General features: G+C 30.8%; 1 protein-coding gene and 1 pseudogene across 4 annotated transcripts; both read left to right on the forward strand.

Moving 5' to 3' along the window:
• Positions 1-360: 360 nt before the first annotated feature.
• LOC113849476 (ELMO domain-containing protein B-like) lies at positions 361-7,592 on the forward strand. 4 transcript variants are annotated; one of them, XM_027479409.1, is made up of 10 exons: positions 361-446; positions 587-822; positions 2,090-2,199; positions 2,722-2,790; positions 2,933-3,048; positions 3,142-3,196; positions 5,720-5,840; positions 6,167-6,214; positions 6,419-6,513; positions 7,067-7,582. In XM_027479409.1, the coding sequence occupies exons 2-10, from the start codon at positions 750-752 to the stop codon at positions 7,166-7,168; spliced, it is 789 nt and encodes a 262-aa protein (XP_027335210.1). In that variant the 5' UTR covers positions 361-446; positions 587-749; the 3' UTR covers positions 7,169-7,582. The 4 variants fall into 4 exon arrangements, with proteins under 4 accessions (XP_027335210.1, XP_027335212.1, XP_027335209.1 ...); XM_027479411.1 differs by having other exon boundaries at positions 367-822; positions 7,071-7,592; XM_027479408.1 differs by having other exon boundaries at positions 367-822.
• Positions 7,593-11,947: 4,355 nt separating this feature from the next.
• LOC113851349 lies at positions 11,948-13,570 on the forward strand (annotated as a pseudogene).
• Positions 13,571-15,685: the final 2,115 nt, after the last annotated feature.

Consider the following 15,685-nt stretch of genomic DNA (forward strand, 5'->3'; position numbering starts at 1 on the left):
AATTTGTTATTTTAAAAAATTATTTTGACACTTTTCTTATATTCTTTAATTTATCTTTTTTCAATATATATTGATAGTTTTTAGATTAAATGTGTTTTTAATCTTCATATTTTAACAAATTTTTTCTTTTATATTTTGACAAACTAAAATAAAATTATTAAAATGTGGAGATTAAAAACATATTTAAGTAACTTTTGCATTTTAAAATTAAAACTTCATATTAAAATTGGAAATTTAAAAACGTTAAAAACTAAAATTATAAAACACAAATAGTTTTAATTTATAAAAATTTTAAAACCTAATAATACTAGTTTCAAAAATGATACACCCCCACCTCCCTCTTATTCTAAATCTAAACAAAACGCCAACGCCATAACCAGACACAGTCACACACACACAGTAACACACTCGCACGCACACAGAGACACAAAACTCCCTCTCTATCTGTAACCGTTACTCCCTTTCATTCTTCTTATTCTCTCAGATCTCCCTCAAACCCTTTTCCTTCTCTCCTTCTCCCATCCATTTTCCTGAGAAAATCTTCAATCTCAACCTTTCTGGCGATTTTCTACCACCCGCATTTCAGGTTCGCTGAGAAACCTTTTGCTACACTGTTGTTTCTTTGGATTGACGAGGGTGAGATTTCCCGGGAAAATGAGAGATTCAAGGTTGACAATGGTGCTGTAGCAGCAGCAGCAGAATTAGCAGTAATCGTTGAAGAAGAAGAAGAAGAAGAATAAGAAGAGAAAATGGATGACAGAGGTAGCTCATTTGTCGCTGTTAGGAGGATTCCACAAGGAGAAACCTGCCATTCAAATTCTGGTAAAAGTTCAAAATTATGAAATTGCTTCGAATTTTCTCGTTTGTTTTGTTTTTTCTTCGTGATTTCCCCCACTTTTCTCTCACTCCTTCAAACGTTAATTGTTTTTCTTCGTTTCCTTTTTCTCTCTATTGTCTTCACTTTCACAAATAGTCGTTGTACTTGTTCCACCTCTTTTCTTCTTACTCCTCTCTCTCTTAATATAATATATATAATATATTATTTATGATTAATATTATATATAATATATATGGACCGGGATCGAGATCGAACCGTGTTATAATAGGCCGATCCATAACCCAAGTTGGTGATGTTTTCTGATATTCTACGTTGTATTGGTGGGTGGTTTCATTTTATACAATTATCGGTTTTCAAAATTTTTTATGCTTTTTTTAATATCTTTTTTTTTTTTGGTATAATTTTCATAGAAATTCGGAACTCTCTTTCTCTTTCTTTGGCTCTAGTTTTATTGAGTAGAGCCCTCGAGTTTCTGTTTCCAAGCTAATCAAAATCACGTTAAATTACGTTTGAACATGAAAGTTATAACTTCTAGAGTTGAAATAGATCTGGAATACGGTTTGAGTGAGTTTGATGTCAATCCAAACACACCCTCGTGGGAAATGTTACTTTGTGGCATCTATGTTTTTATATCTACAAGGGGTTGTTCCTGTAGATCTAACGTTCATGGTATATCATATCTTGTGAAATGCTCTTCATCTGTTGTATTTGAAGCGCTCTACTGATGAAGTGGTAAAATTCTGAGTAAAGCAACGAAGAGGTCTTCTATGATTAAACTTTGCTGCGTTGGCTCGGTTTTTTTATTCAATTATATTTAATGGCCGTGTTTCTTTGTTCGAGGGATGTTGTGGAATGTGGGTCCCCATCCAGGTATAGCCTTAGTTTGTGGATTGGTGTCGATTGGGAGAACACAAACTATTTGTTAAATGTTAAAAAATTGAGTGGCAGCTTGTGACGTCGGCCCGAGCTTTGGAAGTTTTTATACTGGCCCATGGGGGACTGTATTCAGGGGAGATGGAATGGGTAGCTTTTACATGATTTCGTATTATTTTATATTTTTTGCTTTCCAGTTACGTTTAGTGGATTTGATTAAAATATATTGTAAATTATGCAAACTGTTAAGGAAAAAAATAAAAGGCTGCCACTTTCTGTTGTTTGAAACACTGCTTGTTTGTCCAGCAACTCAGGATGAAATATGTAGCATGAAAGTGGGTAGAATCTTCGTTGATGGCAATTTTTTTTTAATTGCAGCTGAGGTTGTGGCAGGATCAGCAGCATGGCTTGGTCGAGGTCTGTCTTGTGTCTGTGTACAAAGAAGAGATAGTGATGCTTCTAACTGTTTTGATTTGACTCCAGCCCAGGTAATATTTTTGTAAACTAAAGCAAAGCAGCACTTAGTTTCTGTTCAAGTATTTCAGTTAATTATGCTTTAGGCATCTTCCTGTAAAAACTAAAATAACAAAAGGATTTTTGAAGTAGAGCGTCTACTATGTGGTAAGGATCTTGAACATTTTTCAGGTACAACGAGCATCTTCTAAACTGTGTGCAATAGAAACATTTTGCGATTCAGATTTGTATTGAAAAATCTGTCTTCTTATCAAATAACAGAATTATTGTTAAATTGCATTTCTGGTTGTGTTTTTTTCTTGTTTATCGTCCATATTTTGTATGTGGTTTGGGGGATGCCAAGAAATCTAGTTGTTAGGTGGAATCTTGATTACCAATAGCTAATCAGCTGTTGTGATTAGTGGTGCCAAGATACATGAGCTGTGCTCCCTTTACCATATGAAATTTTGTAGCACTTTCCACTTTTTTTCTGTTAAATATTTTGTTTATAATTATACCACTACAAATTCCCATAGTGTTGAATTTCCAATTCTTAGGAGGAATGCTTACAGAGGCTACAGAGACGTATAGATGTTCCATATGATAGCTCAGTAATTGAGCACCAGGTATCTTTTCTGTTAATATTTTTCAAGTTTGTGTGAGCGATGTGGCACTTCAACCTATGTACTCATAGCTTTATGTGCTGCCACTGGCTTGTTGCTGTGTTGCAATCTTCAATGCCTTAAGAGTGTAATTTACATATTTTAGGATGCCCTTAGGGCTTTGTGGAATGCTGCATTTCCTGAAGAAGAACTTCATGGCTTGATATCTGAGCAGTGGAAGGAAATGGGCTGGCAAGGGAAAGATCCATCAACAGATTTTAGGTAGACATTGTCCTGCATTTTTTCACTGCCAAAATCTTATGTTCTTTCCAATTATTGTTGCTAATGATTTCTATTTGTGTATATTTTTGGCAGGGGTGGTGGTTTTATATCATTGGAGAATTTTCTTTTCTTTGCTAGGAATTTCCCGGTATCACTTCTTTATTATTCTGTTCACTCTTATCTGATTTCTAATGAAAAGATTACTTATGTTCACCAGATTATAGTTTAGAATGGAAAGCCTTATGAATGATAGCTCATCCTAAAGGCTAGATAAAGTAACTAAGAATTATATATTTCTTCCAAAAGAAGCCTTTTAGTTTCTATTAGAAGGGACTGATGCAAATAGTGATATTGTTGGGTATTGATATTGTTGAAATTATGGTTTTAAGTATAAAGGGAGGAAGAGTGATAAAAGAGAATAAACCTAGAGTACTATCCTTTAACTGAGATGTATTACAATGTAACGGTGCATGTGCATTAAACCTAAAGTACTATCCTTTATTTGTAATAAGAGAAATGCTAACAACACACTTTCTAATGCACTCTTGGTCAAAATTTATTCAAAATTACAAAATTCATGAGTCTCACTTTTTTTCACTCTTAATTTAATGATTCTCTCTTATACTTTTGTAGTTTTTAATAAATTTTAGTCAATAACTAAAAGTGTGTTTATATCACTTCTCTTTGTAATAATCATAATACTAACTAATTAAGAAAACAAATCATGATAAGATTAGAAATATGGTAAATAAAGCAAAGAGATAATATGAAAATAGGAAAATTAATCCTATAGGATAATCTAAGATATGATATTTTCATGTATTCTAAGTTTCTATAACTCCCTCTCAACTAAAGTTTAGTAAGCTTCAAGCCCGTTACAAATATACCCTTTCAAAAAAGAGAAAAACAAAAAATATAAGTTGTAGGATGGCAGGACCTAGATAGCTGATTTCTCTTAGAAAGCTGTGATGATAGTTGATCATGAGGCTATGCTAATCTTTGGGGAAGTTGCAGGGCTAAGCTTTATATCTCTGGGAAAGCCATAATATCAGGTTGATTTTGTTGGGAGAGTCGCTGGGCCAGCTAATACTTTTGGTAAAGTCACAAAGCAACTGATCTCTCTAGGCAAGTTGCGGGGTTAAGCTCATATCTCTAGGAAAACTGTCGGGAAATGATAGATAACTCTACCTGAATGAAACACCACCATATACAATTTAGTGATGTATGTTCATAAATTTTAAAGAACTAACCCTTATTTGTACTAATCTTGGAGACATTTAGAAAATATGGAACTTAATCCTAAATGATAATTTAAGATATTCTAAAATAGGATAAGATATTTTCATATATTCTTGTTAGATAACAATCATCACAAAATAAGGGATATAATTAGATATCCATTATATGTAATTATAAATTAGGAATATATTTTTGTTCTTCTGTATTTATGATTGATTCTGATGTTAATATATGATTATAAATATGATTCATGGGTAATATAATCTCTTTTCTTATAATTCTAATAAATTAGTTGGATAAGGAGGAGTTTAATTTAAATTGAGGGATCATTATTTCAGACAGTGAACATGGTGGTGTAAGAAATAAAGGATTGTCAGTAATTTAGGTAAATTTCCGAGCGTATCTGAAGAAAATTCTTGTGTTGAACTTCCTCCATGATAGAAGATTTGTTCCCATATTTTGTATATTCTCTTGCTTTCTTTGAGAAAAAGGGTCTAGCAAGTTAAACTGCATTATAAACAAAAATTATGTTTAAATTAATTGATTTGTTTTTTCCCAGCCTCTCTTTCAAATTACACCTACTCTAATAATGTCTCTCAAATATGATTTCATGCAAATCAGTGGTGAACTTTTCTTCATTATTCACCATTGGTATCTGGTTCCACACATCAATGTGGACTTCTTATGAATTATGATAATCGGCCATAAATGTTGAATTTCTTGTTTGACTGATAATTTTTAAAATGTGATGTTCTATCTGCATGTTCACATCCTTACCTTCCTTTCATATTTGAACTGTTTTGGTGCTAATGTGTATACTGCATTTTTCATTAAGATGAAGTATTGTGTATTTTGTTTCTTTTAGCTCTTGATATTTATCTGACATATGCTGGTAATCTACCAGGGCTAGCTAACTTAATTTTCTGTATAGACAAATGGTTATTATTATTAGTAGTAGTTGATAGGAAGTAAAAGTTACAAGAGATAATATGATATTCTCCAAAAAGAAAAACAAATCTGAAAGAATGATGAAAAAATAAGCTCTTCAATAAGTACAACCCAAAGAGAAAAACAGGAGAGGAAGCTACTAAAGCTTCCCCAAGACACTCATAGTAGATTCTCACATAAAATATAAAGCTAAGATAAACATAAAACAGTCCTTTAGTCGTTTGGCAGTATGACAACTTCAGAGGTTCCCAGAGGAAACATACCTAAGCCTCCTGATTCCTTTAGGCGTTCCATAATTTACTATTGTGGCTAACCTTTATAAAGCCCTCTTTGTATCTTCTCAATGAGACTTGTCAGTTGTTACCCTATTGGTTTGTCTTTGTTAATCAAGTGTTGTTTTGATCCCCAAGACCGCTAAAATATTTTGTCAACCTTAAATCTAATTAGTTGTCATTCATGTCTCTTTGTCATAATTTTTTTGCAGAAATCCTTCCAGGATCTCTTACGGAAGCTGGAAGGAGATAGATCAGTGTGGGAATACCCATTTGCTGTTGCTGGTGTTAACATAACATATATGCTGATACAGATGCTTGATCTTGAAGCAGGTTTGTTACCTCTCCTATTATTATAATTTTAAAACTTCTTTATTCTCTGTTTTTATGGTGTCTAAAGTGATAATTTTGGTTGCTGCCTATATGTATGGGCACTTTTCTTTCTGAATTGTGTCATATCAATTTCATATTGACACAACTAATTAAAATTTAAGCCGTCTTCAATTTTTGTTTCTTGACATTTTACTTTGCACAAGTCAGTATAACAAAGGTCACCTGCAATTGCCATCTGAATCATTGATGGTCCCATGCTGTGATACATTGAATCAGTATCTGGATCAGCAACAGTTATCTAATAATTATATGCTTTGCCTTTACAGTCAAGCCACGCAATCTGGTTGGAGCAACTTTTCTAAAATTTCTTGCAGGTAGTCCGAACACTCCCTTTTAATCTGTTCATTTTACTTCGCTTGAATCTGGAAGGGGATCAAGGAGGGTTGAAAGTTGAAACTTAGACAAAATGAAAAAGTTTTATTTACAATGTTATGCTTTTTTATTTTGCAAGTTGCAGTTTTCATTTTATCTTAGCTTGCTGTTTTAACTAAATTAATCCATTCACGTTTGTCTGACAGAAAATGAGTCAGCTTTTGACCTTCTCTATTGTATAACCTTCAAGCTAATGGATCACCAATGGCTTTCTATGCGTGCCTCATACATGGATTTTAATGTATGTACCCTTAAATCTCAGTTTTCTAGAGAAATAAGAGAAAGTTATGGCACAAGCAAATTTAACTTAAGTGTAGAAGTTCGTTAAATGGGAAAGGTGAAAGGAGAAAGCATGCAAGAACAGAAAATTAGAAAAACTTAAAGGCTTGTTCGGTTTCTGGAAACATTTTATGTTTTCACTTTTAATTGCAAAATTGTCACATTATTCTTATTCTATTTTCTGTTTTTAAATATTTGTACAGAAAAACCACCTTTTATTGTTTTCATGTTTTCTGTATAAATGTTTGAAAACAGGAAACAATGAAAACATGATGACAGTTTTATAATTAAAAATAAAAACTGAAAATGAAAATAGTAATATTTTCTGAAACCAAAATTGCCCATCGTGGTCCTTTTATAACAAAAAAATATTGAGGAGAAATCATCTGTATCATTGTTTAAATTGTTTGTCATGGAGTGTTCCTGATATTGTTTCTTTGCAGCTAACCTTAACTTGCTAACTATAATTGCTAGTGACTGTCTGCTAATATTCATATTACGTTGTATTCCGACAGACAGTGATGAAATCTACACGACGTCAGTTAGAGAAAGAGCTTCTCCTTGAAGACATAACTCGGCTTGAAGATTTACCATCATACAAACTACTTTCACGATAGATATCAGTTCCAAAATCCTGTGAGTCTCCTAGTTTTAGCCAAGAGGCTTTTGTATATGATGTGATACTGCTATCATAATTTTCACTACTGCCAATTCAGCCTTTTTAATAACACTTCTGCAAGAATGAGCTAAAAACTGTAACACTGATGCGAGATTAAACATGATGTCAAGGTTTGATATGCAGCAGTTAAGCGTTTTTTAGTCTAGTTGGAGGATAACCTTGTTGACGGATATGCTGCCAGGAGGGTAAATATAAATTTGCTTGGTATAATGATTTGTTGTCTGCCACTTTGCCTATATATTTCCTTGCGGTCGATTAACTGGTAAATGCAGCTTGCAGTAATGTATTTCAGACAACTTTATTTAAGTTGATTGCATCTTCCTGATCTTGTTTATTGTACTGCATATTGGTTTAACAGATTCAATGCTACTTGTTTATTTGCCCATAAAATTGCCCATTAGTTTATGCAACCAGTCTAATTTTCCGGAGAAGAAAAAATATTTTTTGCATTTTCTAACAAGAATATGTTTCAATAAAAAACATTATAACAAAGATTAATTTGATATATATTTAACGATGCAAAATAAAATTTATTAAACTTCAAACTGATTAATTCAACTTCTCTCGCTCTATACCTTAAGTACTAAACATACTGTGAGTGAAGCATTAGTTGAGGGTTTGAACTTTGGATGATAAGCCAAATCAGGAACTGATTTTTTGTTTTTATCGATCACATAAAATTTATTAAAAAAATTGTCAATAAAAAAAATGCAAGCAATAAATATCCAACTTGAAAATAAGTTTTATAAGAATATTCAAATCAACTATTGGATTGATCTATTATTTTATGAAAAATTATTAAATAGTGTAAGTATTTAAGTTTGACACTTGTGAATTTTTACTCATTTAATAAAATTATAATATAAATTTAATATTTTAAATACATAAGTCTTTTAATTATTCTTTTCACATGACACTTGTACAAATCATAGTCACATATAATCATTATAACTTTTTCATAATAACACCTGAATTTAAAATAAAAATAGCTTTGAGATTTAATGCATGGTAGAGTTTTTTATTGAAATTATATTGTCATGTACAAAATTAACATATATAATTCCAGTGTTTATCAACCATATTTGTAATACTCTTAAAATTAGGAAAAAAAAGAGTTAAGTCAAACGAGTATTCTTCTACTCATTACTCATCTTTCTTTGGATAGAAAGATGAGAGTATAGTCAAGTCTTTTTTGGAACAAGTTTAGTGAAATTTTTGTGTTTGTGCTACACTAAACAACCTAAGAATACTCGGGAAAAAAAAGAAGAGAGCAAACAATGGAATTTATATATATAAAAAATATAATGTTTAAATAGCAAATCGAATGTATACATTAGCTTAAAAGTATTGCTATTAAAAAATAATTTACAAAAATACTTCACGAATTTACATAAATTTGCATACAATAATGTCAATAAAAAAGAATAATAATTAATTTCATTTTCGTTAGATACTTGAAAAATATTTATAATTAAAACTAAAAATTTTAAATAATTAATTTTAATGTCATTATATACGTATGTTATGATATAATTTATTTTATTATATTTTCTTTAAAGTATTTTATAGGATTATTTATGTTAAAAAAATATTTTAATTACGTAAATTATGAATAACTACTATAAGTTATAAAAATCTAGATATCTAACGTGTACATTAATCAAACTTATTACATAAGAAAATAAAAAGGTGAGAATTATCAATATTAAATAGATAGCTCCCAAAAGTTAGGTCATAATAAACAAAATTCTCTTAAAAGAAAGAAAAAGAAAATTGGTAGCTCTTATAAGAACATAAACTTAAGACAAATTCGTTAAAAGTGGTTAATGACGTACGCACACGTATGAAAATAGAATAGGTAATATAATTACGCATAAATAAATATCATTTATGTAAAAAAAATTACAATTAATTTTGATTAAAACTTAATAAAAAATAACTTTCATTCAATATACCATCAAAATAGTTAACCGGCCTTGAAATTAATTTAATAAAACTTGTAAATTTAACATAACAACGAATTAATATTTGTACAAAAATCTAAGAAGAGTTCATTCAACTATTAAACATCAAACAATTTTCTTAGAAGAATAAGATTCAATTGTATTAATACGGCTGTATTAATTAAAAAAATAATTATTTTATGATGCTAGAAATTAAAATACATCTTTTTTTTTAGAAAAGTTTTCTATCAAATAGACGTTAAGATGTCTTGAGATCTCTATTTCTTTTTTAAATGCAAGATAAGGTATATACTATTAGAATACACATACACATAATTGTCACATGCCATATTATAATGACTATAAAAATTGTTAATTAAAATTATGTAATATCCTCATTTTTATTAGTGTATATTTATTTTATTTATTATTATATTTTATTTTTTAAAATAGAAATTTTTAAAATTTGAAGGTTACAGCTCGTTCAAGCAAGATATCTGAACTAGACATTTCAGGACATTGTTACTTAAGCGAGATGGGTCTCAACCCAATTGTGAGTCTCTCGCTTAAGCGAAGAGTCTCTTGTTTAAGCAAGAAGGTACAGGAAAAATGACGAGCTCTCTGAACCAGATTTTGCTTAGACAAGAATAATCTCACTTAAACGAGCAGTCTTGCTCAAGCGAGAGCTGGTTCACTTAGTGAGAAGTCGCAGACAAAAATGGTATTTAAGGCAATTCAGTGTTTTAAACATGGATTATAAGTCCAAGCAACTTTTCCTCACTTTTTTCTCTGTTCTTTCTCTTCCTTTTTCTCAAAGAAAACTCTCATAAACTCTAAATTACTTTTGAATTCGAGCTTAGATGTCTTTACTTTTTGATTCCAAGTAAGTTCCTTGGAGCTCAATCTTCTCAACTCACTTTTATTTCTCCATTTTCTCTCTTTTCAAAAGTGCTCCACTTTGAATATATAGAAAGAACTTTTCATTGGACGATCTCTTCCGTAAAACTATTCACAAAATCATCTTTTTGAGGTAAAGAGAATTTTATCCCATAATTTAAAGCTTTAATCATAATATTTTTTAAATTTTTGTACACTCTCTATATTCAGTAGGTGAGTTATATTATGTTTATTTTAAAAAACTAAGCTTATAAATGGGTTTATTAGGTGTTAAAAACCTAAGGTTCAGATAAATTGAGTAAGGATTTTCTAGAGAAAGTTATGAATAAAATAAGGTTTAAGTTATTTTTTTGAGTAAAATGAATATTTGAAAAATGATTATATTAGAAATATTTAATGCAAAATGATTATATGGTGTATTTCAAACTCTATAATTGAGCATTCATATTCAAAGTTATTATGGTATGAAAATACGATTTGAGCTAAGTCTTGAGATGTCTGATTTCCATTAATTTAATGATTTAACTGCAAAGGAGTGACATGTTATTGTAATATTGTATTTTTATTTGAAGTAGATGTGTGTTTAATAATGGTATAATGATTGTTGAACGAGAAATTGTGTTGGACAGTGGTGAGATTACATCATGATGAGTTTGAAATTGGACAAATTTATTTAAATAATGCTAATTTAAAAACTAATTCTTAAAATAGGGTTTTTTTTAAACATATTCCCTGTCTGGTATGAAATTTGGCCATGTCATCATCTATATCGCACCTGCATGTACGATATTTTAATTTTTCAATTTTTTAATACATTATTGGTGGTGACTAACCAATACTTACTCAGAGATAGACACGTGTCAAAATCAGAGGTATATCGTCCGTTTTTAAACGATAAATAAGTTGTCAGTCAAAATGCATCAACTCTATCAGCTATCAACAAGTGATACACGTGAATGAATGACACATGTCAACTGAATAGATATATCGGACAGTCTCGAACGATTGCAAAATCTCTGGTCAAGCTGCGTCACCACTATCGGTCTGTAGAGTGCAATATAATTAGACACTCAACACATGTGAATATACGTTGGTTATAATTGATGCATTGAAAAAAAAATCTATAAATGCGGTGGTATATATTGCCCTCATCGCATTGCCTTACGTTCCTGAAGGAAGAACCACCGTATGTGGGCTCAAGTTAGATTATGTTATTTATTTTGTTGAGTTTTGAGTTATGATTATTTTTTATTTAAATAAAATTTTATATTTGTTATTTTAATGGAAATATTATTTTTATTTAGTAGTTAAAATAAAATCGATTAGGAAGAGAGTAATTCCGACTGTGCATCCTATATACTCTTTAATAAACACATTTTAGAAGAGGAGAACTTACCTGGACTAATTTCAAAATCAATTGAATGAAAAGAAAAACTGCTAACTGGTACCAAGACGCTGCCTTTTATGATTGCATCCTAGTTGCTGAAACAATTAATTTACGTGATTAATACTTTATTAATTTATTGAAAAATATTTTATATTCTTTATAATATTCATACTTTATCAATTAAAAAATATATTTTTAATTAATAAATTTTGAATAACTACTGTAGATATAATTGATATGAATTTAAATATATAATATGTGCATAAAAAAATACATAAAAATATAAAAATAAGTGATAATTATTTAAAATATTATCATTATCCTTTTTTTTTTTTTCAGTTTAATTTAATCTAAGAAAAACCGATAAAACCCTACACACAATACCGCTGTGATTCTTTAATCAATCGCTCCAAAACCAAAACACACTACATCTTCTCGGACCTGAAGGAGTGCAGAAACTGGGACTTCTATTCCGAATGTCATTCTCAAGGTTAAGCTCTTCTCTCCCTCTCTCTGTTCCCAAGTTTCCTCCTTTTCTTCTATGCTTTCCTTCTTCCTCACTCCAAACCCGATTCATTCACAATGTTGACGTTGATGATGCTGTTGCCTTGTTCAATCGCATGCTCAATACGCGTCCTTCCCCATCCATCATTCAATTTACCAAGATTTTGGGGTTCCTCGTTAAGAACAAGCAATTCCACTCCGCCATTTCCCTTTTTCAACGATTGGGATTCAAGGGAATTGAGCCAGACATTTTTACTTTTAACATTCACATCAATTGTTTATGCCAATGCGTCATATGACCTTTAGCTTTTTCGATATTGGCCAAGATCTTCAGATTGGGTCATCAGCCTAAACCTTCACTCCACTCATGAATGGTATATGTCAATGGCAACGTTAGAAGAGCACTGCATTTTCATGACAAGTTGTTCGCACGAGGATTTCATATGGACCAAGTTAGTTATGGGACGTTGATCAAAGGATTATGTAAAGCTGGAGGAACCAGAGCTGCCATGTGCTTAGAAAGATTGAAGCGCGATCCATTCAGCCTGATGTGGTAATGTACAATACAATCATTGATAGCTTATGTAAAGTTCAGCCTGATGTGGTAATGTACAATACAATCATTGATAGCTTATGTAAAGTTAAACTTGTAAATGAGGCATATGACTTGTTTTTAGAAATGTTTGTCCCAATGTTATAGCGTACAATAGTATGATTCATGGATTTTGCCTTTTGGTAAAGTGAAGAAAGCAGTTGATTTGTTCCATGAAATGGTATTGAAAAGAATCAACCCAAATCTTTATACCTACAACATACTGGTTGATGGTGAGAGAAGCTAAAAATGTGTTAGCTGTGGTGATAAAAGATGGTGTGAAACCTGATGTTGTTATGTATAGTACTTTGATGAATGGCTATTGCTTAGTTAACGAAGTAAAGAATGCCAAATGTGTATTTAACAACATGATCTGAACTGGAGTAACCCCTAGTCTAATTAGCTATAGCATACTGTGGATTATGCAAGATTAAAATGGTGGATGAAGCCATGGTTCTCTTTGAAGACATGCATTGCAACGGTATGGTTCCAAACACAATAACTTACACTTCTCTTATTGGTGGTTTGTGCAAATTAGGGAGAATTTCTCATGTTTGGGAGCTTATTGATGAGATGAATGGCCGGGGTCAACGTGCTAATATAATTACATACAGTTCCCTACTAGACGCATTATTCAAAAACCATCATTTAGAGCAGGCAATAGCATTATTCAATAAAGTTATAGAAAAGGGCATTCATCCAGATGCATATACATACACAATACTTATTGATGGACTATGCAAAGGCGGAAGACTTAAGGATGCACAAGAGATTTTCCAGGCCATTTTGATTAATGGCTATCATCTTGATGTGGTAGTATATAGTGCTATGATCAATGGGCTTTGTAAGGAGGGCTTGTTTGATGAAGCATTAGCCTTGTTGTCAAAAATGGAAGACAATGGTTGCAGCCCTGATGCTACAACTTTTGACATAATTATCCATGCTCTCTTTGAAAGAGATGAGAATGATACAGCAGAGAAACTTCTTCATGAAATGGTTGCTAGAGGCTTATTGTGAGATTAAAATTAATTCTTTCCACTTACGCTTGTTATGGAACATTTCCTCAAGAATCATAGCTGGCATGTGGCTCAAAACTGTGAGAAATTCATTTTAAAGATTGTGAGGGAAGCAGCAGTTCTGCTTTTTCTTTGTTAATTGTGGCTTAATTTTGTGTTGACAGTGCTGATTTGCTTTGATGGTAGATCTTCTCTATATGCAATTTTTGAACTAGTCGCCGTTTGATGGAACTTAAAACGTGTAAAATTGTCGAATAAGATGCTAAATATCCGATAAATATTGTTATTTATTCTGATTGTAAATGCTATGCATGTTTTAGAAATGATAGAATATATTATAAATAATTTTTATATAATAATAGAATAGAAAAAATATATGAATTTTGTAGTTTAGTTTAGTTTATTTTGAATACGAGAACTAAAAGTTGAACCGAGTTGCATTAAAAATGTATTTTTTTAATTATTGATTTATTTAATTTCAAGTTTATGAAAAATTTATCGTGTACTAATTAATCACTAATGCTGTTTTTAGAATGGACAATTTTTATTTTGTGGTGGAAGTCATTTTAAAATTTTGTTTGACAGTCCAAAAAGAAGGTAAAAAAGAGTTAATACAATTTAAGTTATTGATAAAGTTTTAAGGTTTTGTTTCACAAAATGTTATTTTTATATAAATTTATATTAATATCTAAATTATAAAGTGAATATTAAGTATTAAATTTTTTAAAAATATTTTATAAAGTTTATAATAAACTACTGTAATAGTATTTTTATATTTATTAATAATATATGAATTTATTAATAAAATTAGTATATGATCTTCTTACATGTTAAATATGATAATTAATTGAATCTTTTAAAATATATAAGTTTTTATTTAATAGACAATTTTTATTAAATAAAAATTTAAATATTTAACATCACATCTAAGCGCATTAAAATTACATATCAATTTGTGGACAACACATGCCAAAGGCATTCTATCAAGGAATGGACTTACCACGACCTGATAACGATTGTTCACGTTAAGATTTACAAAAGTTTGCTGACAACGTGACCCGATCACAGTGAGTTAGTTTGCACGCCATTGAGTCATCTCCTTTACCATCACTAAGGTTCGCCATGAACCTAATACAAAGCTTCCCGAAGCTATGCAACTGTAGACTCGATGATTTCTTCTTTCTCATATTCATGATGCATGAAAATCAATTTTATCATTTTTTTTTCTTTAACCAATTTACTTAACTTTCTCCTCGTGTCTTAGAATTTCATATTGAAGCACATCCTTATACACATTCGTGTTAATTAACACACACTTTCAACAATCTCAGTGGCTGAACTGAGATTTTATTAGAAATAATATAATTATATTTCAAAAGAAGTTATTAATTATTAATTTTATTTTATTCGTCTTAACCTGCACGGCATAGCTCATGCTCTCATGCAACCGAAACCAGATTCAAATGCTACCCCAAAATTGTTAAAAGACTGGACTTCTACTAACAAGGTTTGTAGACATACTATTCTCAGTACATTGTCTAATGAATTGTTTGATGTCTATTGTTCCTATAAAGAAACCAACAAAATTTGAGAGTCTCTGATTCTCAAATATACTATTGAGGATACTGGAAGAGAGAAGTTCATTATCGGATACTATTATAAGTGGGAGATGAACAATAAAGAAGATATCAAGATTCAGATCAATGAATACTACAAGCTGTTGGAAAATATGAAAGCTGAGAAGATCACACTGCTTGAGAACTTTGTTGCTGAACTGCTAATTGAAAAATTACCAGAATCTTAGAAGGATTATAAGCAGCAACTAAAGCATAAGAATAAACTATTGTCTCTAGTTGAATTTATCACCTACATTATCATTAAGGACACAAATTGGAAGGAACTCAAGGCTGTAAGGGCAAAAGCATTGACATCAAGATCAAACACGATACAAGCTAATAAGAGGTGTTATGAAAATCCTAGATTAAAAAGGCAAAAAAAAGGTGAGCACTCCTCTGGTAGCTCATTCTAAGTTATTTTAAACAAAGTCAAACTAAAAAATTAGATATGCAATGAGTTCCTTATGCTAGTTTAATGTATGCAATGGTGTGTACAAGAC

This window comes from Abrus precatorius, unplaced genomic scaffold (genome assembly GCF_003935025.1).
Source record: "Abrus precatorius isolate BTA unplaced genomic scaffold, Abrus_2018 Scaffold9, whole genome shotgun sequence".
NCBI lineage: Eukaryota > Viridiplantae > Streptophyta > Magnoliopsida > Fabales > Fabaceae > Abrus > Abrus precatorius.